This window comes from Heterodontus francisci, chromosome 24 (genome assembly GCF_036365525.1).
Source record: "Heterodontus francisci isolate sHetFra1 chromosome 24, sHetFra1.hap1, whole genome shotgun sequence".
Lineage (NCBI taxonomy): Eukaryota > Metazoa > Chordata > Chondrichthyes > Heterodontiformes > Heterodontidae > Heterodontus > Heterodontus francisci.
The window spans coordinates 19,721,012-19,744,160 of NC_090394.1; the positions used below are offsets into that span (position 1 = coordinate 19,721,012).

The 23,149-nt window shown below is 43.1% G+C and overlaps 1 protein-coding gene across 3 annotated transcripts in view; it reads left to right on the top strand.

Moving 5' to 3' along the window:
• pemt (phosphatidylethanolamine N-methyltransferase) overlaps positions 1-23,149 on the top strand; it is a 173,253-nt gene that overhangs the window by 50,900 nt on the left and 99,204 nt on the right. For all 3 annotated transcript variants that reach the window (XR_010977359.1, XM_068055739.1, XM_068055740.1), the window contains exon 3: positions 9,955-10,070. Coding sequence is in view for 2 of the 3 variants with exons in the window: in XM_068055739.1 (XP_067911840.1) it covers positions 9,955-10,070 (116 nt within the window). In the remaining variant the exon portion in view is untranslated. The remainder of the gene's footprint in view (positions 1-9,954; positions 10,071-23,149) is intronic.

Consider the following 23,149-nt stretch of genomic DNA (forward strand, 5'->3'; position numbering starts at 1 on the left):
AAACATTGCAACTGTAAGTTGTTATGACTTTTGATCCAAGCAAGTTTTCAATAGAATTTAATATTTTTGTGATTAAACATTTCACAAGTTACCTGTTAAAATAGCCCTCACCATGGAGATTTTTAGATAGCTGATATTCTTTTAAAATTGGAAACACATTTAAATAACTAGTTTCTAAAAATGGATAATGAGAAAAATGGATTCAATTGAAAAAGGTTGGTAGCCGCACGAGTCCTTAATGAGCCTCGTGTCTTCGGAACCGCAAGTTGCCCACGCCCCAGCCTGGGATATGTGCGAGAACGCATAACCTTCTGATGCAATGGCAGGAGTTCTACCACTGATGTTGAGGCTGACCCGAGAAGGTTATATGCTTCTGCTATTGAATTTCTGATCAGTTACTATATTTTATTTCATGGAATGTGGAGTAAAAGTCGATATGAACAATAAATAATATTCTGGCCAATATGTCTCTGAAACAACACCACCAAAACAAATTAACTGGTCATTCGTCCAATTGCTGTGGGTGAGATTTGCTTTGTGCAAGATTTTGTTCTGTGCAGATTGGTTACTGGATTTACTTATATAATAAGCTCCTGCTTAGAGTAATTCATTGCACGCAAAAATAATTTGACACATTCCTGAGAAACATGATGAACAGGTCATATAAATGCAAGTTTTTTATTACAGCAACAATGTATGACTAATCTACCTATTAAACATCACAGATATGGCATCTAATATATTGAAAGTAGCTAAAAAGTAAAACCTTACTGTGGTTATGCAGTGATTGCAAAATAACGAAGTCACGGCTTAAGGGAGAATTTTCCAAGTTTGTGCAACCCACAAAGAGCCTCATCCACTTGCTGTTCATATTAAGAAATCGTGGGCATGTTTTAATACTTTTCCATCCATTAAATGAATGGATATAAAATTGTGGGTTGCAGGCCTCCAATTTGTGACCTGTTAGCTAGAGGATAAAACCTCCCACTGGTAGCAGCATCTTGGAAAATCAGACCTCTAGCACTATTTTAAATAAATGCACAACAGCTTTCTGGACCATTAATTTAACTTATTTTTAATGGCTTAAATTTTATTAGATGGCTTCAAAGCTTCTGGCCTGAATTGGGGCACGTATGCTGCATGCCTCCAAAGAGGCTTCTGGAAGGACCATGGGAATTTAGTCTGCCGGTGAGCTGCTGGTGCCAGTCCCAGGGGCAGCTTGCTGAATCCAGGAGGCACATGTAAAATGGGTGCATTACAATCAGATTTCTAGATGCTGTTGTCTTGAGAATATTGCCTTTTGTGTGTTACTTACAACAGACAATGCTATAGATTTCTGCTTTTTAAAAATTCTTTCATTGGATGTGGGCATGGCTAGCAAGGCCAACATTTGCTGCCCATCCCTAATTGACCTTAACAACTGAATGACTTGCTATGCTGTTTTCGAGGGCAGTTAAGAGTCAACCACATTGCTGTGGGTCTGTACTCACCTGTAGGCCAGAGCGGGTAAGGATGGCAGACTTTCCTTCGCTAAAAAACATTAGTGAACCAGATGGGTTTTTGTGGTGATAGTTTCATGGCCAGCTTTTAATTCCAGTTTTTTAAATTTATTAATTGGATTTATTAATTAATTGAATTTAAATTCCACTAGGTGCCAAGGTGGAATTTGAACCTGTCTCTCCAGGGCATTAGCCTGGGCCTCTGATTTACTGTCCCAGCAGACCCATTGTGTCAGCCTGCTCCTGCCCCACTGAACTTATTTCTTCCTATCTTGACTCGATCTTTTCTCCGCTGGTCCAGTCTCTTCCCACCTACATCCGTGACTCTTCTGACACCCTAAGCCATTTTGACAATTTTCAGTTTCCTGGCCCCAACCGCCTCCTCTTCACTATGGACGTCCAATCTCTCTATACCTCCGTTCCCCAAAAGGACAGTTTGAGGGCTGTCTGCTTCTTCCTTGAACAGAGACCCAACCACTCTCCATCCACCACCATCCTCCTCCGTCTGGCTGAACTTGTTCTCACATTGAACAACTTCTCCTTCAACTTCACTTACTTCCTTCAAGTAAAAGGTGTTGCTATGGGTACCCGCATGGGTCCAGTTATGCCTGTCTTTTTGTGGGATATGTCGAACATTCCTTGTTCCAGTCCTACTCAGGCCCCCTCCCCCAACTCTTTTTCTGGTACATTGATGACTGTATCGGTGCCGTTTCCTGCTCCCGCCCTAAACTGGAAAACTTTATCAACTTTGCTTCTAATTTCCACCCTTCTCTCGCCTTTACATGGTCCATCTCCGACTCTTCCCTTCCCCCGTTCCTCGACTTCTCTGTCTCCATCTCTGGGGATAGGCTGTCTACTAATATCCATTATAAGCCCACCGACTCCCACAGCTACTTTGACTACACTTCTTCACACCCTGCCTCCTGTAAGGACTCCATTCCATTCTCCCAGTTTCTCAGTCTCCGACGCATCCGCTCTGATGATGCTACCTTCCATTACAGCGCTTCTGATATGTCTTCCTTTTTCCTCAACCGAGGATTACCCCCCACTGTGGTTGACAGTGCCCTCAACCGTATCTGGCCCATTTCCCACATCTTTAGCCTCACCCCTTCCCCTCCCTCCCAGAACCGCGACAGGGTTCCCCTTGTCCTCACTTTCCACCCCATCAGCTTCCATATCCAAAGGATCATGCTCTGCCATTCCTGCCACCTCCAATGGGATGCCACCACCAAAGGGATTGTTCCCTCCGCGACACCCTGGTCCTCGCCTCCATTACCCCCACCACCTCGTCCCCTTCCCACAGCACCTTCACCTTCAATTGCAGGAGGTGTAATACCTGCCCATTTACTTCCTCTCGCCTCACTATCCCAGGCCCCAAACACTCCTTTCAGGTGAAGCAGCGATTTACTTGTACTTCTTTCAATGTAGTATACCGTATTCGCTGCTCACAATGTGGTCTCCTGTACAGTGGGGGGACCAAACGCAGACTGGGTGACCACTTTGCAGAACACCTCCGCTCAGTCCGAAAGCATGACCCCGAGCTTCCGGTTGCTTGCCATTTTAACACGCCCCCCTGCTCTCATGCTCACATCTCTGTCCTGGGGTTGCTGCAGTGTTCCAGTGAACATCAACGCAAGCTCAAGGAGCAGCATCTCATTTACCAATTAGGCACGCTACAGCCTGCCGCACTGAACAAAGAACAAAGAAAATTACAGCACAGGAACAGGCCCTTCGGCCCTCCAAGCCTGCGCCGATCCAGATCCTCTATCTAAACATGTCGCCTATTTTCTAAGGGTCTGTATCTCTTTGCTTCCTGCCCATTCATGTATCTGTCTAGATACATCTTAAAAGACGCTATCGTGCCCGTGTCTACCACTTCCGCTGGCAACGCGTTCCAGGCACCCACCACCCTCTGCGTAAAGAACTTTCCACGCGTATCCCCCCTAAACTTTTGCCCTCTCACTTTGAACTCGTGACCCCTAGTAATTGAATCCCCCACTCTGGGGAAAAAGCTTCTTGCTATCCACCCTGTCTATACCTCTCGTGATTTTGTACACCTCAATCAGGTCCCCCCTCAACCTCCATCTTTCTAATGAAAATAATCCTAATCTACTCAACCTCTCTTCATCGCTAGCGCCCTCCATACCAGGCAACATCCTGGTGAACCTCCTCTGCACCCTCTCCAAAGCATCTACATCCTTTTGGTAATGTGGCGACCAGAACTGCACGCAGTATTCCAAATGTGGCCGAACCAAAGTCTTATACAACTGTGACATGACCTGCCAACCCTTGTACTCAATACCCCGTCCGATGAAGGAAAGCATGCCGTATGCCTTCTTGACCACTCTATTGACCTGCGTTGCCACCTTCAGGGAACAATGGACCTGAACACCCAAATCTCTCTGTACATCAATTTTCCCCAGGACTTTTCCATTTACTGTATAGTTCACTCTTGAATTGGATCTTCTAAAATGCATCACCTCGCATTTGTCCTGATTGAACTCCATCTGCCATTTCTCTGCCCAACTCTCCAATCTATCTATATTCTGCTGTATTCTCTGACAGTCCCCTTCACTATCTGCTACTCCACCAATCTTAGTGTCGTCTGCAAACTTGCTAATCAGACCACCTATACTTTCCTCCAAATCATTTATGTACATCACAAACAACAGTGGTCCCAGTACGGATCCCTGTGGAACACCACTGGTCACACGTCTCCATTTTGAGAAACTCCCTTCCACTGCTGCTCTCTGTCTCCTGTTGCCCAGCCAGTTCTTTATCCATCTAGCTAGTACACCCTGGACCCCATGCGACTTCACTTTCTCCATCAGCCTACCATGGGGAACCTTCTCAAACGCCTTACTGAAGTCCATGTACATGACATCTACAGCCCTTCCCTCATCAATCAACTTTGTCACTTCCTCAAAGAATTCTATTAAGTTGGTAAAACATGACCTTCCCTGCACAAAACCATGTTGCCTATCACTGATAAGCCCATTTTCTTCCAAATGGGAATAGATCCTATCCCTCAGTATCTTCTCCTGCAACTTCCCTACCACTGACGTCAGGCTCACTGGTCTATAATTACCTGGATTATCCCTGCTACCCTTTTTAAACAAGGGGACAACGTTAGCAATTCTCCAATCCTCCGGGACCTCACCCGTGTTTAAGAATGCTGCAAAGATATCTGTTTAGGCCCCAGCTATTTCCTCTCTCGCTTCCCTCAGTAACCTGGGATAGATCCCATCCGGACCTGGGGACTTGTCCACCTTAATGCCTTTTAGAATACCCAGCACTTCCTCCCTCCTTATGCCGACTTGACCGAGAGTAATCAAACATCTGTCCCTAACCTCAACATCCATCATGTCCCTCTCCTCGGTGAATACCGATGCAAAGTACTCGTTTAGAATCTCACCCATTTTCTCTGACTCCACGCATAACTTTCCTCCTTTGTCCTTGAGTGGGCCAATCCTTTCTCTAGTTACTCTCTTGCTCCTTATATATGAATAAAAGGCTTTGGGATTTTCCTTAACCCTGTTTGCTAAAGATATTTCATGACCCCTTTTAGCCCTCTTAATTCCTCGCTTCAGATTGCGCCTACAATCACGATATTCTTTCAAAGCTTCGTCTTTCTTCAGCCGCCTAGACCTTATGTATGCTTCCTTTTTCCCCTTAGCTAGTCTCACAATTTCACCTGTCATCCATGGTTCCCTAATCTTGCCACTTCTATCCCTCATTTTCACAGGAACATGTCTCTCCTGCATGCTAATCAACCTCTTTAAAAGCCTCCCACATATCACATGTGGATTTACCTTCAAACAGCTGCTCCCAATCTACATTCCCCAGCTCCTGCCGAATTTTGGTATAGTTGGCCTTCCCCCAATTTAGCACTCTTCCTTTAGGACCACTCTCGTCTTTGTCCATGAGTATTCTAAAACTTACGGAATTGTGATCACTATTCCCAAAGTAGTCCCCTACTGAAACTTCAACCACCTGGCTGGGCTCATTCCCCAACACCAGGTCCAGTATGGCCCCTTCCCGAGTTGGACTATTTATATACTGCTCTAGAAAACCCTCCTGGATGCTCCTGACAAATTCTGCTCCATCTAGACCTCTAACACTAAGTGAATCCCAGCCAATGTTGGGAAAATTAAAATCTCCTGTCACCACCACCCTGTTGCTCCTACATCTTTCCATAATCTGTTTACATATTTGTACCTCTATCTCACGCTCGCTGTTGGGAGGCCTGTAGTACAGCCCCAACATTGTTACCGCACCCTTCCTATTTCTGAGTTCTGCCCATATTGCCTCACTGCTCGAGTCCTCCATAGTGCCCTCCTTCAGCACAGCTGTGATATCCTCTTTGACCAGTAATGCAACTCCTCCACCCCTTTTACCTCCCTCTCTATCCCGCCTGAAGCATCGATATCCTGGGATATTTAGTTGCCAATCATGCCCTTCCCTCAACCAAGTCTCAGTAGTAGCAATAACATCATACTCCCAGGTACTAATCCAAGCCCTAAGTTCATCTGCCTTACCTACTACACTTCTTGCATTAAAACAAATGCACCTCAGACCACCAGTCCCTTTGCGTTCATCATCTGCTCCCTGTCTACTCTTTCCCTTAGTCACGCTGACTTCATTATCTAGTTCCTTACAGGCTTTAGTTACTACCTCCTTACTGTCCACTGACCTCCTCATTCGGTTCCCATCCCCCTGCCACATTAGTTTAAACCCTCCCCAACAGCGTTAGCAAAAGCACCCCCAAGGACATTGGTTCCAGTCCGGCCCAGGTGTAGACCGTCCAATTTGTAATAGTCCCACTTCCCCCAGAACCGGTCCCAATGTCCCAAAAATCTGAACCCCTCCCTCCTGCACCATCTCTCAAGCCACGCATTCATCCTGACTATTCTTTCATTTCTACTCTGACTATCACGTGGCACTGGTAGCAATCCTGAGATTACTACCTCTGAGGTCCTACTTTTTAACTTGGCTCCTAACTCCCTAAATTCTGCTTGTAGGACCTCATCCCGTTTTTTACCTATATCATTGGTGCCTATGTGCACAACGACAACTGGCTGTTCACCCTCCCCCTTCAGAATGTTCTGCAGCCGATCTGAGACATCCCTGACCCGTGCACCTGGGAGGCAACATACCATTCGGGCGTCTCGTTTTCGACCACAGAACCACCTATCTACTCCCCTGACAATCGAATCCCCTATGACTATAGCCCTTCCACTCTTTTTCCTGCCCTTCCGAACAGCAGAGCCAGCCACGGTGCCATGAACCTGGCTACTGCTGCCTTCCCCTGGTGAGCCATCTCCCTCAACAGTATCCAGAACGGTATACCTGTTTTGGAGGGAGATGACCGTAGGGACACCTGCACTGCCTTCCTGCTCTTTCTCTGCCTTTTGGTCACCCATTCCCTTTCTCCCTCAGCAATTCTAACCTGCGGTGTGACCAATTCGCTAAACGTGCTATCCACGACCTCCTCAGCATCGCGGATGCTCCAAAGTGTGTCCATCCGCAGCTCCAGAGCCGTCATGCAGTCTAACAAGAGCTGCAGCTGGACACACTTCCAGCACGTGAAGGAGTCAGGGACATCAGCCGTGTCCCTGAGCTCCCACATTGAGCATGAGGAGCATAACACGGGTCTGAGATCTCCTGCCATTTTTAATCTTAAGCTTAACTTAGTCTTAACTTAGATAAATGAAAAAGGAACGAAAAGTTTTTACCAATCACACGAAAAAACAATAAATAGAAAAAGCCTTTCCTTATCTGCACACCACCGAGTCCTTTTTTTTTGGTTAGAGGAGGAGGGCGGGTGGGAGACACTACAGGTGTAGTGTCTCAGGTTCAGCTGCTGCCCAAATATATCGGACTTACTTACCCAGCTGCCACCTCGCTCTCCCTGTCGCCACTGCAAAAAGAAACTGCCAAAACATTGAACATTGAGTTCAATAATTTCAGAGCATGATGGGCCCCCCATTTTACTTTTATTTTTAGTTCCTTTTTCTTTTTCCTTTTTATTTTGTGTTTATTTTATTTTATTTTATCTTAGTTTGTTGAGTTTGCCTACCCACTTTTTTTTCATGTAGGTACTTGTGGCTGTTCAGTTTATAGTCCGTTAACACCCAATCTGTACTAATGCTTTATCTTTCAACACACCATTAACATATTGTTTGTCTTTGCTCCATGACCTTCTGGTTGGTTATTCTCTGTCTTATCTACACCTTCTCCTTTGTTATCTCTTGCCCCACCCCACTTTACTTGCTTAAAACTGTTCACATTTCTGATATCTGCTAGTACTGAAGAAGGGTCACTGATCTGAAACGTTAACTCTGCTTCTCTCTCCACAGATGCTGCCAGACCTGCTGAGTATTTCCAGCATTTCTTGTTTTTACCTCTGGTTTACTAGTCCAGTGACATTGTCAGTAGGCCACCGTCTTCCCTCAGCATGCAGCCAAAACTCTACAAATCCTATATGACGCATGTGCAAAAACATGGCATCCACATAATTGCTTCCTGGAATATCATCATTGTTCAACAAGTGATTCTTCTGATAATGTCAGTTGCTTCCCAGACTGCCTGAATTCTCAAGAGAGGAAATTAGCAATAAAGATAGACTGTATGTGGGAATGGGCAAAGTGCCTGATTCAGCTCATGCACTTTTATTGTGCTATTTTAGCCAAAGAAATGACTTATAAAATAGCATTCCATATGAAAATTGAGAATTTATTTTAAGCACTGCTTGAAATAAATGATTTGTTGGTCTGAAAAGTACATACTAATGTATTATAGTATGTTGGACTTCTGCAGTAAATAGTCTGGGTTTTGGCCTTAAACGCTTTTTTGTGTCTTCATGTGTTCTTCATAAAACAACAATTTTAATTTTAGAGCATTTAACATAGAAAAGGCACATCAGTTATATGTGAGGGGGTAAAAAACACACACCAAGCTAAAGAAGGAGATATTAGAGGAGATGACCATAAATAGGTAAAAGGGGTGGGTTTTGAGAAGGGGAGGGAGGTGGAGAGGTAGAGCGGTTGAGAGAGAGGATTCCAGGGTGTGGGCCCTAGACACAGGGCCAACGATGGGGTGATGGGAGGCGGGGGTTAACTAGGTAACGAGCTTATAAAAAGATACTGCAGAAAGGACCAAGATGAGGTGGCCAGCAGAGTGTTGTCACTTTGAAACTAGTTGTTTTCCTAGTAAACTTTCTTGAGTCTGGATGGAGGCAGTCTTCATAGGCACCAGATTCCAGATTAAGCAAAGGCCCAACTCCCTATCAGGAACATTTGAGTCTCGACAATAAATGCTGATAAGCTGCTGGTCATATGTTTAATAGCAGCTGAGCCTTCAATGTCATCCACATATATCTACATATGTCCACTTTCCAATGGAACTTAACTAGGTAGTACCCAAAATTGGGAACTTTCTTTTGCCCTTTGTAGGGACACTAAGGCTGATTGCAGTGTCAGCATCACTCATAACAATGAAGACTGAAATAAATGTTTTAAAATGCCTTAAACAAAATAGAGTTGTGTGCCATAAAACTATGCCCATTGCTCATCCTTGAGTCACATATTCAAAATATGTAAAGTGAGAAGACTCTATGTGCATCTGTAAATATATATAAATTGCTGAGTAAATCATAAAATTCCATTTCAAAAAGCATTGAATATCCTATGTCAGGGTGCATCAATGGAAGAGAACATTGCAGTCCACGTTGCATTGAGGTGATTCCAAAAATTGTAATTTTCTTGCTAAAATGTTTAATGTAACATTAGCTAAGAAAGCATAAATTAAGATTGCATACAACTTTCTGTGAATCCTCATGGACCTGAACAAAGTAGCTACCTCTTGCTTTTGGGGCCAATGAAAGATATACCTTCCCTGGCCCGCTCCATAGATGTGAAGATCCAAGATGATTCTTGTGCAGGTAGTTTCTCTGTCTTTTGCCTTTTGTACAACACTCTTTCCTCCCCCTCGCTGTCCCCTATGCCCTCTTCCCTTTCCATTCCTCTGCCTGCTTTCTACTTTTTCTCTTCACCTCTGCCCCAAACACTGTCCCAAACCCCCCAGCATCCTCATCCTGGCCTCTAAATGTTTGTAACCCGGATACTACATTGGGCAGGGTGGCAGATCAGCCACCCAATTTTCTTTTCTGTTGACTTCAATGGAATGGAAATTGTTTGCAGTGTATAATAGGCAGCTGATTTGCTTTGGGCCTTTGCAAACTTAAATTTCAGCCTCTAGTTTTAAATGTGTGTGCAACACTAGGAAGTAAGCTAGCACCATTTAAATTTCCAAAATGTACATTAATGAAAACGAATTGCCTTTCTTCTAGTACCTTGCTGTATGTTTTGGATGTATAATGGGTGAATTATACTTTAAACATCAGTGCTTCTTTATGCATGTCTGATCTTTTGTTATATCTGCTTTAATTTGACAGGTAGGGCGTTGGGAACACAGAACAAGAGCTCTCACTAAGTTGTTTGGTTCCCCGTTCACTGCGTGTTACTCTGTAGCAGTTGTAATTCTATTGCTGAACTTCTACAGGAGTTACAGGTGAGATAATAGCCCATAGTTCCTTCTAAAAATGTGAGTAGAGTGACCATCTTCTTTGTGTGCTAGCACAGATGAAGTAGAGGATGAGTGGTTGGGATGAAAGGAAAGCATTTTATAAACAAGGACCTAAAGGTTCCATTTGCCTCTACAAATCTGTTTGGTATTAAATATGTATTTTAGAGGTAAAGTCACAACAAGGCATTTGTATTTGTATCACCTGTAAAGGAGCCATTAGGTTTTGTGCAAAACTTGCTTGTTGCTATGTGAACATGGATTGCAATGTAAGATAGTTTCTGTAGTTGAACATGTACGAGATTCACTGTACAAACCTTGGATTCATAACTTAAATATTCATACATTGTAATTAATTTGGAATTACTAACAACCTGACCTGTCTTACAGTCAGCTTCGGATGTAGTGTACTCCAATACTACTACTTCTTTGGCCTCCTTGTCTCGAGAGACGATGGGTAAGCACCTGGAGGTGGTCAGTGGTTTGTGAAGCAGCGCCTGGAGTGGCTAATACTTATTGTCTCACATATCCTGAAACAGTCAGCCCTCGGCACCAAATGAGCTGAATGGGGTAAAATTGAAATTGACCCAATTCAGACATTCAAATTTGAAAATTACTTTGCAACTCTTTGGCTTGTATGCACAGTATCTACACAGTTTTTGTTAGTGCTAGAAACTGAATGGAATTGAAGACCATCTCTTTGGGAGCAATATTGTGTTAACATATTGGGTTTTCCTTTACTTATATGATAGATTGATATAATTATTTTACTATTGAAAAATCAATGGGTTTTTAGAAGGAATTTGCCATCTATTATTAAACTGAATGACAGTTCAAATCAGCACTTAAATAAAAAACTTGTAATAATCCAAAGCCACTGTTGATCCCTTATTTTTATTACAGCTATAGTGTGGTGCAGTAGATTACTACACATTTTTCTTTGGGTTTTATGTTTAAATCAAGCTTAGTCTGATGGGATGAAAGTCATCACTGTTTTGGGTAAGATGGACCTAGTTTCAAGATGAGTGCAGGTTTATAGCACAAAACCACTGACAATGTAGCTCTGATTAGCAATTTTCATGGAGGACATTGATTCCTATGCTGCTCGGACAATCGGAAGGCCACTAATTGTTGAATCATGCATTTATAATAAATTTGTTGTCCTTCAGGTTCAGTTGATGAATTTTGAGAATAAAGAAAACCTATCCCCACACTAATCTTTTTGGAAGTTTTGTCTTTTGTTTACCATCCATTAGGGTGGCGCAGTGGTTAGCACCGCAGCCTCACAGCTCCAGCGACCTGGGTTCAATTCTGGGTCCTGCCTGTGTGGAGTTTGCAAGTTCTCCCTGTGTCTGCGTGGGTTTCCTCCGGGTGCTCTGGTTTCCTCCCACAGCCAAAAGACTTGCAGGTTGATAGGTAAATTGGCCATTATAAATTGCCCCTAGTATAGGTAGGTGGTAGGGGAATATAGGGACAGGTGAGGATGTAGTAGAAATATGGGATTAGTGTAGAATTAGTATAAATGGGTGGTTAATGGTCGGCACAGACTCGGTGGGCCGAAGGGCCTGTTTCAGTGCTGTATCTCTAAATCTAAAAATCTAAATCCTCGTTTTCTCTTTCCAATTGACAAAGTAAAATTTCTGTGAATATATAGATTCCACTCATTGGGTTAAATATAATCTGTAAAATGCAAACTGTACTTTCAGTTGAAAAGAACAAGATAGGATGTATTTGTTTTCCTGTGATGACAACAAATGTAGTCAGCAAATTTTAACAATTTTTGAAGCAATTTCAAATCTGTTAAAGTAAAAGTTGTCAAAAAACATAGAACTCTTTGCAACTATAGCTGCTTAAAATTCAGTTTACAGGGGTCAATTTTCAGATGGGGTGCAGAGCAATCCGCCCACCTGCCTGATGGCGCTTCCAATCGTCTAGAATTGTTTTTATAGTCACCGCACATAATACATATTCGGCAAGCTACCAATGCTCAATAAGCGCTGATGGGCAGTTTGGCGATTGCGGGGTGAAGCAAGGAGGATCTGGAAATCTAGCAACTCTTCTGAAGACCCAAGGTGAAAAGCTGAAAGTTGCTTACAGCAAGGGACAGCAATCAGTGAGTGGTCGTGTATGTCGGTAGCAGATTGAAAAGTCAGTGCCACAGGATATTTTGAAGTGACCTGCAACACAGCATTTAAGGCCATACATGCTCCATCCATTGGTTCTTGAAAATTGTGCTAGGGTCCTACAACAGACATAGGGACCCCAATTTTAAATAAGGTTCCATCAGTTTTGTGTGGGAGCGCTGGCTGTCCATCGCCGGAATGTGAAATCAGCCTCAGGCATCCAGTGGTCAATATATTTCTTCTTAAAAAAAAATTCAGCTACCTACCACTCCATTTCCCAGTATGAACAGATTGGTAGTCAGATAAAAATCATCCTTGCAATGTTTCTGGTAAGGTTGATTAACAAATCTGCTCGGTTTGGTTGTATCATGTGTCCTGCTCATTATTATTTGTAGAAAGAAAAACATTAGTATGAAATAGTCGTTCGGTAGTACACAACTTGAATATTGCTAAAAATAGCAACATGTTGTCGAAGCTTTGCGCCTTGTACTCATCAGGACAATCTGCAAGAATGCTAATGTAAGGGAAAGCAACAACTTTATACAGTATGAGAAGAGTGTGCTGATTGGTTGGCAAGTGGACTCTGATTGTAGAGGGGTTGCCATGGAGAATGCACCAGTTTATGGTGACTGACAGTTAACTGCCAAGCTTTGTTTGAAATTTAAACCAGGCAGCTTGACTGTGATTGATCAAGGCATTGCCCTAAGGAATGAACCAGCGAATGGCTGTCACTTATTTTGTTTAGCTGAAACAGGCACAATGTGTGTACATGTTCTTTTTGTCTGCAAAGAACAGGGCCCTGTGTATTAATACATGTAACTTCCAGTACACTCAAATATGCCACACTGCGAACCCTACTGACAATCTTAAATTGGTTGTCAGCGTAATTCTTAGCGCACTGTGGACAACATTTGCTAAATAATCACATCGCGGAATCACATCTAATGTTGGACACTGTGTTTTGAGTTTTGACCGCATGGGCTGGTTGGGTAAGGCCCATTGCGAACAGCGGAAGGGACATGCTGTTTGATATGATCTGCCAGTCTTTGGGATGTACGGCCTATATACCTAGCATCATACTGGCATTGAAATTCATATATCACATTACTCATTTGTGTGATAGGCAGGGCATCTTTTTGGCTTGATGGCAGCATCCTGTTAGTGTTGCTACTGCATAGTAGCAGCGTGAAACAGCTAGGTTCACCTGTTGCTCAAAGTTTTGGGATACGTTACCCTTCTGAGGTAGACTGGGCACTTTTCAGGGCTGTAAAAGACGGCCTTAGGCCCGTTCATAAGTTTGCACGATATATGGCGAGAAATTATCTGATCAGCATAGCCATTGTCAAGCAGGGTGCCTTTGATTCGTCCTATTTCAGCATCAAGCTTGCAATGTGAGCAAATGGCTCGGGCCCTATATACGAGGTTGCTGATAAGGCCAATCCTATAGCACGTGAAACTGTAGGAATCCCAACGCATGTATTGACCAGTGAAGGTAGGCTTGTAGTAGATTATGAACCCCTTAGCAGATTTCTCAACTAGTACGTCAAGGAAAGGGAGCTCATTTGACTGCTCCGTTTCAAAGGTGAATTTGAGCGCAGGAGCCCATTAAGACATGTAAGGAAATTATTAAATGCAGCTGCAGGTTCAAATATAGCAAACTTATCATCTACATATCAGAAATATGCAAGAGGTAGGAGGTTAGGTGTTCTTCCCTCAAAGATACGTTTCTCATGGAACCCAGCAAAGATGTTTGCGAGAGCTGGGCCTGGAGGGGATCCCATGGCAACATCATCTATTTGGGCATACATGGTGTCGTTAAAACTGAGTTCAACTGCACAAGTTATCGAGTTCATAAGTTTAATGAATACTGATTCACGCAATGTTGGCAGATCGCCATGATAAAGTGCTGCAGCACAAGTATCTATGGCTTCCTTATGTGGTACATTGGCTAACAATGGCAAATGACCACATGGACACGGCATTGCTATCGATATGCAAGTCCTGTATGGTCTTCGCAAATGTGAAGGAATCCTTCACCGTGTATGTGGAGAACTTGCTTAAAACTGGTTGTAGCAATTCACCCAACCATTTGGCCAATTCATGTGCAGAACCAGTCACAGATAAGATAGGGCGTAGGGGGACATCACTTTTGTGCCTTGGGAGGCCCATACAACCGCGGGCGCAGCGAGCCGCGAGGACGAGCTCTGTCATATATATCACCCGGCAGCTCATTGCTCTTACAGAAGTCCAGCAAGCGATTTTTTTTTTTAGCTTACTTGCGAGCAAGGTTGTCTGGTCATGTTGAGCTGCAGGTCCAATGGATATGAATTTGGACCCGCCATTAAGTTGCATTTTGTTGGTATAGTCACGCTTGTTAAGGATGACTCTTCCCGTCCCTTTATCAGGTTTACTAATGTGTATGTCCATGTTGGTCTTAAGGCCTCGCGACGCTGTCAGATATTCATGTTGCATGTGGAAATCAGGCACGTCGTTCGGAATCCTGCAATATGCATGCGCTAGATCAGCTCGGCGCGCTTTCAGCAATACTGGTATTAGTAGCAGTGAAAATCCTCAATGTCTGATAATTGTGCCCAGACTGCTGCTAGAGCCAAATAGCTTAATGCTTGTTAAAATAGCACACAAAGATATTTCAGGCAACTATGTCAAGCACTGATGAGGTAATAGCACCCCTTTTGTTTTCTTTCTACCCTCCTGCCCAAGATCACCTGCAGGCACTCCGTTTCTCCATTGCCAAAGTGGACAGTGACCTGCTTCTGAATGGGTTGATTCCTCTGATTTTCTTTCCATCCCTGCTCTGCTTGACACATACTGAAATACAGATGTCTCTAGTTGAGAATAGGAATGTGAACAGTCGTAGTTAGAACCTGTATAAAGTCTCTCCATTATTCAAAGTTTCAATGTATAACACACAACATTAATGCATTTTATTGTTGGAATTGAAAATCAATCACATCTTTTTGCACCAAACTGATTTGCAAGTTGGATTATTTTAAGCAGGTTAATGCCTTTGTTAAAATATTGGAGAGAGGAATTTCATCCAAATATATCAGTAAACTATTAGTGTCACAGTGATCTTCAAGTACTACGAATGTGAAAACTGCACTTCCATGTCAGTAAATAATTTAATAATTATACAATTTTTGAGCTAAGCACAGGGTCGCCACTGGATCACCAAGATAAAGTTTAATTCCATGTTCTGGTTCTGGGAATGGGGAGTGTCTAGGGAACATGTTGCTAAAATTATAATACGCTCTTCGTAAATGCTGAATGTAATCACGTCACCTGCTTGCCATGTCAGTAGCAGAAAATTATTAAAAGTTTTATTTTCTCAATTGAGAGATCAGCAAGTGCAGAAATCAGCAAGAATGATGATTCTGGAATGTAGGGTCTAAGACATTTAGAACTAAACCTGTTTGCACTGAAGAGAAGAACAGACAACAAGAGCAATAAAAGAGTAGTAGGCCGATCTGTATTCATTCTGTCTGTTAGACAATGCAATCTTGTACATTACCTTCCCCAATAACTAGTAGTCATAACTCTTGTTGGGAAAACAAAACATAAAAGGAAAAGCATGTGGCCAGTTTCATGAAAAATTCTGGGAAAGGAAGGCAATTCCCAGCAAGAGGTTTCAGGGAATGAGGGATAAGGCCACTGAGTAAGTACAGAGTTTGGTGCTAGCAGGCCCCAAGGTTAACTTTATCCACATTTTTAAGTTAGTTAGTGAAACATAGAGGGATGTGTGGAGCCCCTTTATGGATCTTAATGTAACTGGAGTAGCAGATCTTCACAATATTTTAGAAAACTGAGTCAATAAAGCACAGCACCTTTGTGCTTAGGGAGCAATTGACCACAATTTGCAATAGCGAAGAGAATAAGGCATTTTCAGATCACACTGTCCTGAATGTGGTCATCCAAGAGGCAGTGGTATGCAGTTCAGGATGCAGGAAGAATGTAGAGAAAGACAATTTGGTGGTACCTGTCTGTAGGGGCAGCAGGGTACAGGAACCCCTGAGTTATCAAAACCATCCAGTCAATAAATAGTGTTCGGTATCTGTGATGTGGACAATGTTAATGACTCAGAGGGACATGGTTCTGAGCAGCATTATCATATCATGGAGCAGAGGAAAATGCACGTGCAAGAAAACAAGTGTACCACAAGAATAAGTCATGGAAGATACTTCAACCTGAGGATTAGAGATACTTATTACATTCTTGACTGGAATGCTGAATGAGGAGCCTGGCATCGGGAACTGGGGGGGGCCCGCTGAGGGACACCCCATGCCCTTGCTGCTGACACCCCCCCCCTCCTCCCGTGACCCTCATCCCACGAGACTCACCCCGCACTGACTTACCTGAGGCCTGGCTCCAGCGACGTTCCTTGGCCTCCGATATGGTCATTTCTAGCAGCGGCTAGCACCTTCGCAGTGGTCCAGCCTCTGGGTGGCAGCTCTCCAAGGGCAGGACCTGGCGATGGGGTCCTAGATCCTATGGAAGGCCTGCCACTGTCCACTTAAGTGCCTGATTGGCACTAAATTTGGCAGGCCTTCCGGAAAAGAGGTGAGATGGGGTTCTCGGCGTTGGTTTCCCGCGACATCGAGAGCCCTGCGCCAACATAAAATTCACCCCATTAACTCTGTTTCTCTCTCCATACATGCTGCCTTATCTGCTGAGTACAGATAGAAGCATATTTGAAGTTTGGCAGAGCAAGTTTAAGGAGATAGACTCTAGATTGAAAAACAGGACTTCAAGAGAACCAATTTCCAGATTGGTTCTTGTGTCATGCTCTGGCTAGGTTTCAGACTGAACGATAAGGCAGATTTACACATGGCTCCAGGGGTTGTGAAAGAGAGAGAGCTTGACGTTCTTGGTGTATTGGAACAAATTCTGAAACAACAAAATGTTATACCAAAGGAATGCCCTTCACCTGAATCCAAACGGTGCCATTGTTCTTGAGCAGTTACATAGACTAGGGATTTAAACTAGTATGGTAGAGTTGCAAAGTATAGGCTTGGGACAAGAGAATGGAAGCAGACTTCATACAGCTGTCAGAAGAGAAAGGGAAAGCTGTGAGAGTTAAAAGTACTTGTTGTAAGGCAAGGAATATCAAATAGTTAAAAGAGAAAACTGTGTAAAACAATAAAGGCCACTGGTAAAAAATGGATTTGGGATTGAATAATGTATTGACTGTACAAAATAAAATCAGGTTAGAAGCATTAATAATGAGAGAGGAGTATGTTTTAATAGCTATACTGAAATGACAGCATTAGTTTGGGTGTGAGTGAGAACCTCTGGAGCGAGAAGCCCCTGGAAAGGACGGCATTACCCCTGAAATAATCAAGAGTGCCAAGCCTGCTATACTCTCAGCACTCCATGAACTGCTTTGCCTGTGCTGGGATGAGGGAGCAGTAACATAGGACATGCACAATGCTAATATCATCACCCTCTATAAGAACAAGGGTGACCGCGGTGTCTGCAACAACTATTGTGGAATCTCCCTGCTCAGCACAGTGGGGAAAGTCTTTGCTCGAGTCGTTTTAAACAGACTGCAGAAGCTGGCTGAGCGTGGCTACCCTGAGGCACTGTGTGGCTTTCGAGCAGAGAGATCCACCATTGACATGCTGTTCTCCCTTTGCCAGCTGCAGGAGAAATGCTGCGAACAACAGATGCCCCTCTGCGTTGCTTTCATAGATCTCACTAAAACCTTTGACCTCGTCAGCAGACGTGGTCTCTTCAGACTACTAGAAAAGATCGGATGTCCACCAAAGCTACTAAGTATCATCACCTCATTCCATGACAATATGAAAGGCACAATTCAGCATAGCGGTGCCTCATCAGACCCCTTTCCTATCCTGAGTGGCGTGAAACAGGGCTGTGTTTGGGATCATCTTCTCACTGCTGCTCTCACATGCGTTCAAGTCTTCAGAAGAAGGAATTTTCCTCCACATAAGATCAGGGGACAGGTTGTTCAACCTTGCCCATCTTAGAGCGAAGACCAAAATACGGAAAGTCCTCATCAGGGAACTCCTCTTTGCTGACAATGCTGCATTATCATCCCACACTGAAGAGTGTCTGCAGAGACTCATCGACAGGATTGCAGCTGCCTGCAACAAATTTGGCCTAACCATCAGCCTCAAGAAAACAAACATCATGGGACAGGACATCAGAAATGCTCCATCCATTAATTTCGGCGACTACGCTCTGGAAGTGGTTCAAGAGTTCACCTAGCTAGGCTCAACTATCACCAGCAACCTGTCTCTCAATGCAGAAATCAACAAGCGCATGGGAAAGGCGTCCGCTGCTACGTCCAGTCTGGACAAGAGGGTGTGGGAAAATGGCGCACTGACACGGAACACAAAAGTCCAAGTGTTTCGAGCCGGTGTCCTCCGTACCTTGCTCTATGGCAGCGAGGCCTGGACAACATATGTCAGGCAAGAGCAACATCTCAATTCATTCCATCTTCGCTGCCTCCGGAGAACCCTTGGCATCAGGTGGCAGGACCGTATCTCCAACGCAGAAGTCCTCGAGTCGGTCAACATCCCCAGCATATCCACCCTACTGAGCCAGCGGCGCTTGAGATAGCTTGGCCATGTGAGCCGCATGGAAGATGGCAGGATCCCCAAAGACGCATTGCACATCAAGCTCATCACTGGTATCAGACCCACCGGCTGCCCGTGTCTCCGCTTTAAAGGCGTCCGCAAATGCGACATGAAGTACTGTGACAATGACCACAAGTCGTGGGAGTCAGTTGCCAGTGATCACCAGAGCTGGCGGACAGCCATAAAAGCGGGATTAAAGAGTGGCGAGTCAAAGAGACTTTGCTGTTGGCAGGAAAAAAGACAGAAGTGCAAGGAGAGATTCAACTGTGTAACAGCCTCGACAACCAATTTTATCTGCAGCGCCTGTGGAAGAGTCTGTCACTCTAGAATTGGCCTTTATAGCCACTCCAGGCGCTGCTCCACAAACCACTGACCACCTCTCGGCGTTGACCCATTGTCTCTTGAGACAAGGAGGCCAAAGAAGAAGAACAGTGAGAACCATATATTCCTAGTTGTAATAGTTTCAGAAGAAGTAGAGGTGGAAAAAGGTGGTGGGATGGTAGAATTAATGACGAGTTCTGTCAGGGTGCTCGAACTTGAGGATATTCTATAATTTACTATAATTGCAATATGTCCGATAAAATAAACTGATTTTAAGATAAACCAGCTCATAAATTTATATTTGGCCGCCTTTTATATGTGTTGATAAGTCTACCTTTCCAAAGATTGGAGAAATGGACGTGGTAGCACATGCAGGATTATAGCATGCAGTTCATTTCATAAAAGGTTTCATAGTTATGACCCTCTGGGTCACACTGTGTAAGTAAATATTGGTTGATTAAGCTAAACTCCTAATCATAATAGGCAATGACTATTGCTTACAGGAGAGTGGAGTGATGCTGAACTCAAAATAATTTAGATCCACCTTTTCTAACTGATCAGAGTGGGAGAGCAGTTTGGAGATAATTTAGTTAGATTCAACGTTAAAATAAAAATAATAATGAATAGTTAAAGATAAGAGTTTTGGATTGGACTAAGGCAAAAAAAATCATTGCAAGAAGAAGGGATCTGACTCAAATTAATGAGGCAAAAAGATGTTAGATCAGTAGTGCGAACCTTCAAATATGATATGCATGGATTGTGAAATAGCTATATTTCTATAACAGCAAAAGTCACAGCATCAAAGATTCAAGTTCGATTGATAAATAGATTATAATTAAATTGAATTGGAAAAGGGGGCACTTAATAAAACTTGGGGTCACAATACTAAAAGAATTCATGGCGAATTTAGAAAGTGTATTGGAGAAGTGACAAGAGAGATTGGAAGGGCTATAAATGGTAAGATTTATTTTTAGAAGTATATTAAAATAACAGTTGATCCGTTCAGGAATGGAAGGAAAATCTGGTTGTGGAGGATGATAGTATAGTGGAGGTATTAAATAAATATTTTTTGTTAGGTTTTACAAATGATGATTGAAGTGAGAAGGTACATGTACTTTAGAAAAGGATTTGTTATGAAAAATAACAATCATAAGTCATTTGGCCTAGGTTGAGAGGAAATCGCCTTATTCACAGGCACTCCCCCATAAATAGTTCTGCCTCTCTACTTCTTCCTGCCCTTTAAAGGCATCTTAAATGTACATTTTTGATCAAACTTTCGGTTACCTCTCCTAACTATCCTACAATGGCCCAGTGTCCATTCCTTTTACTTTTATTTTTCACCCCATGTAAAGATATTTTTGTGTATCGAACCCACTATGTAAATGAAAGTTGTTGTTTAGTTTCTCACCTGGCTTATCCCTGTTCCACTGTTAGGTACTGCAGGTGGGGAAGTGGCTGAAATATGTCCAGAGGTCAATCGGGGGCTAATTAATGTTGTAAAATTCTCCAAATTGACAACTGCTAGACTTCTCAATAATCTTACTACAATTTAAGCTCCCATCAGATACGTTTTTTTTGTTCTTAATGCAAGAATCCATTTCCACAAGCAAACCCTTGTTCCATATGAACTAAAATATGACCTTAAGTGCAAAGTAATCTGGAATATTAGAACACAGGATGAACAGTGATCCCTTTGTTAATGAGGTATACACTGGAAATCGTACAGCACTCCACAAACACTCCTGATCTTTCTGAAGCCAGCAGGAAATGACACACAAACAGGCTGTAGGATTCAGTTTGAAAATTCCCAATTTTAGCAAGAAACAGAAATATGAACACAAAATAGATTGATTAGCAGACTATAATCATTGATTTCTCAGTAATTCAATAAAAGTCTGAAAACCATTAATTTTCATATCCTGGTGCATCCATCTGTGAAGAAAAGCTTTGGGTGAGACAGGCAACAACTTACCATTCCATTTCCCTCTGGCCTATACAATGATGGAGCAAGAAAGGAACTGATGAGCAAGGATTCAACCTTTGCAAATCTTCAGATTACCAACTAATGCTTATAGAGTGATCTAAATGCTCAGTTCTAAACTGTTTGCATCTGCTTTAGCCCAAGAATTGCCAACATTGACACAATGGGAATCTGACTAGCTTTGATAAGCAGAGCTGATTTTTAATGATATTGTGCAGAAGTTCCTACACTAGGAGGGCACAATGATGTTATCAGGTTGGGGGGTTGCAAGGAGGATGCTGGTTGTAATGCACTTACAGATAATGCCTGCAATGCATTTTTTCTCTGTGGAGGAACTCTCCCAATCCCTCAAATCTCTCGGGCTGATTCCAGCTTTTGTTCTCTCCAAAATTCAAGCATCACTTGTAAATGGTTCCAGTTTACAAGAATTTTCAGTCCTGCTCAGTTTAAAAGCATTTCTAGTTTGTACCTACCTCTGTGCAGCATAAGTATGTATTTTGGAAGTGCTCATGAGCCCTGGGGTCCCCAGTGCCATACAGAAATAAATAAGGAGCAGTAAAGATGCTCTGCTCTCCCCCAACTCTACTTCAAAAATCTGTTAACTGGTTCTTTGCCCCAGGTTCTACAGCTCTGAAATGTCCTTTTTTGCAGCAAAGCCTTTATGAGCCCTTGGGTTCCCATGATATTTAGAAGGAATAAAAAACAAAGTGAGTCTTGACAGCACTGTGTCAGCCAGTAAGTTGGAGGCAGGGTGAGATATAAGGCAGGATCTGTAGCAGAGTCTGTTTTACAGCAGTCTATTTACTCAGCATACAACCTATTTAGCAGAGTCTTTACCAACTACAGCCACAGAATTCATGACTAACACTATAGCAAAGTCTCCAGAATAAAGTAGGATTATTTCTCTAACAAAACGCAGTGAGTGGAGGATAGTTACATAATTCAAATTATATGCCGAAAATCAATTCCGGTCACTTAACTGCATTTTAATCTTCAGGCGTTATCCAATCATCTTTGTTCTGGCTGGATTTTGTGGTGTCACAATATGCAGCAAATAGGTAAATATCCCTCCTTTTAAAAATTTTCTGCTGCCTCAAAATTACTTTAGGGGAGAAGGTGGCATAGTGGTAATGTCGCACCACGGCAGCTGGTGGAAGTTAAATTCAATTAATAAATTCAATTAATTAATGGCGCAAGGGGAGAGCCAACTGTGCAACAGCCCCGACAAACAAATTTCTCTGCAGCACCTGTGGAAGAACCTGTCACTCTAGAATTGGCCTTTATAGCCACTCCAGGCGTTGCTTCACAAACCACTGACCACCTCCAGGCGCTTATCCATTGTCTCTCGAGATAAGGAGGCCCAAAAGAAAGAAAAAAAAAATAAATAAAAAGAAATCTGGAATTGAAAGCTAGTCTCAGTAATGGTGCCATGAATCCATCATCGATTGTCATAAAAACCCACCTGGTTCACTGATATCCTTTACGAAAGGAAATCTGCTGTCCTTAGCTGGTCTGGCAGACCCACAGCAATGTGGTTGACTCTTAACTGCCCTCTGAAATGGCCTAGCAAGCCACTCAGTTCAAGGGCAATTAGGGATGGGCAATAAATGCTGGCCTGCCAGTGACGCCCTCATCCCATGAAATAATTTTTTTTAAAATGCCCCGTGCTCTGCCCCTTCATAGAGTCATAGAGTCGTACAGCATAGAAACAGGCCCTTCGGCCCACCGCGTCCATGCCGACCATAATGCCTATCTATACTAATCCCACCTGCCTGCATTAATTCCATATCCCTCTATGCCTTGCTCATTCAAGTACCTGTACAGATGCCTCTTAAATGTTGCTACTGTATCTGCCTCCACCACCTCCTCAGGCAGCTCATTCCAGATACCCACTATTCTTTGTGTGAAAAATTTACCCCTTTGATCCCCTTTAAACCTCCTCCCTCTCACCTTAAATCTGTGCCCTCTAGTTTTAGTCACCCCTACCATGGGAAACAGACTCTGGCTATCTACCCTATCTATGCT